Genomic DNA, 1,247 nt, shown 5'->3' with positions numbered 1-1,247 from the left:
GGCAGTACTGGGGAAACCTTCTTCCCTCCCTGACTGCGATTCAGACATAAAAAAAAAAAAAAAAAAAAAAGGTGTCCTTGTAGTTGTTGCAAATTCGGACACGAATTCGAGAATGTGCAATAACATCTCAAATGCATCATCAGTGTACTGTAATTATTGGTGCGCTCACTATCCCGACACGTGTCATGGTCATAGTAGCAACCGCAAGTAGGTGTAAAATGGGGATTCTGGAACCTAACCCGCTGACCCACTGACCCGTCTGACCATCTGACCCGTCTGACCATCTGACCCGCCGCCGCCGCCGTCCCAGCCCCACCGCCTCCGTCCCCGCCACCGTTAGGTTAGGTTAGGTTATCAATTCAATCGTAATTTTTTTTTTTTCAACGTTTTCGGGGGTTACGGTTTGCGTCATACGTAATGCGTCTAAATCGGTAGACGAGCGATCTAAAATCAGTTGTTGATTGCAATTTAGTAATATTTTTTATAATCTTCGCAAAATCCGAATAAATGTTTTAGAGGTATACAACCGGTAAATACATCATTGCTCATAAAATTTTTATTATCTTCGCCGTCCAAGCCCGAGTCCCAAGCACAATTGTCTAACGTATTCAAGTCACTTGGTGTATATGAACAGTATGCTTTCAGGCAAGACGACACTCCGGGTGATTTCAATTTTTGTATTTCTATTCCATTTATTTCATATCGCATTTCGGAGAATAAAAATGCCAAACCATTATTCGAAAAACGTACGTCTCCTTCAGCTTCGTAAGGTTTTCTTAGTTTTCCTTCAATGTAAATATAACTTTCAAATGGTAGAGTGTAAGATTCCATATTTTGAATATTTATTCTAATTTCATCATTGTATGAAAAAGACGTGTTTGAATACGGCGTGAACGAATGATATTGCATTTGCGTTATTTTACAATCGTCGACAAAACCGGCCGTTACATCTAAATATGTGTCATCCATTATTGTAGTGAACGAAGAAAATCTAAGTTATTTTTCGTGAGCTTGAACTCGTTGTTTTTCGGTTTAGATATAGGTGTTGACTTCTTAACTGCAGTCACTTTAATGACGGGTTTTTTTATACGCTACCCAATGCGTACCTGTACCGTTTTCAGTGTCCAAGTTAACAATCGCCGATTCAAATCGTTTAGGACGAACGGGCAACTTATCTATAGTAAACACGCCGATGAAATGTGGTATTTTCAACAAACGTGCGATTTTTATAAGTTCGAAATCGTACA

The 1,247-nt window shown here is 39.5% G+C and overlaps 1 protein-coding gene across 1 annotated transcript; it reads right to left on the bottom strand.

Moving 5' to 3' along the window:
- Positions 1-468: 468 nt before the first annotated feature.
- LOC126551109 (uncharacterized) lies at positions 469-969 on the bottom strand. The gene has a single exon (XM_050203883.1). The coding sequence runs from the start codon at positions 967-969 to the stop codon at positions 469-471; it is 501 nt and encodes a 166-aa protein (XP_050059840.1).
- Between the last annotated feature and the right edge of the window lie 278 nt (positions 970-1,247).

This window comes from Aphis gossypii, chromosome 3 (genome assembly GCF_020184175.1).
Source record: "Aphis gossypii isolate Hap1 chromosome 3, ASM2018417v2, whole genome shotgun sequence".
Taxonomy (NCBI): Eukaryota; Metazoa; Arthropoda; class Insecta; order Hemiptera; family Aphididae; genus Aphis; species Aphis gossypii.
Note: the sequence above shows the minus strand (reverse complement) of the source record. Positions and strands in the feature narration are given on the sequence as shown.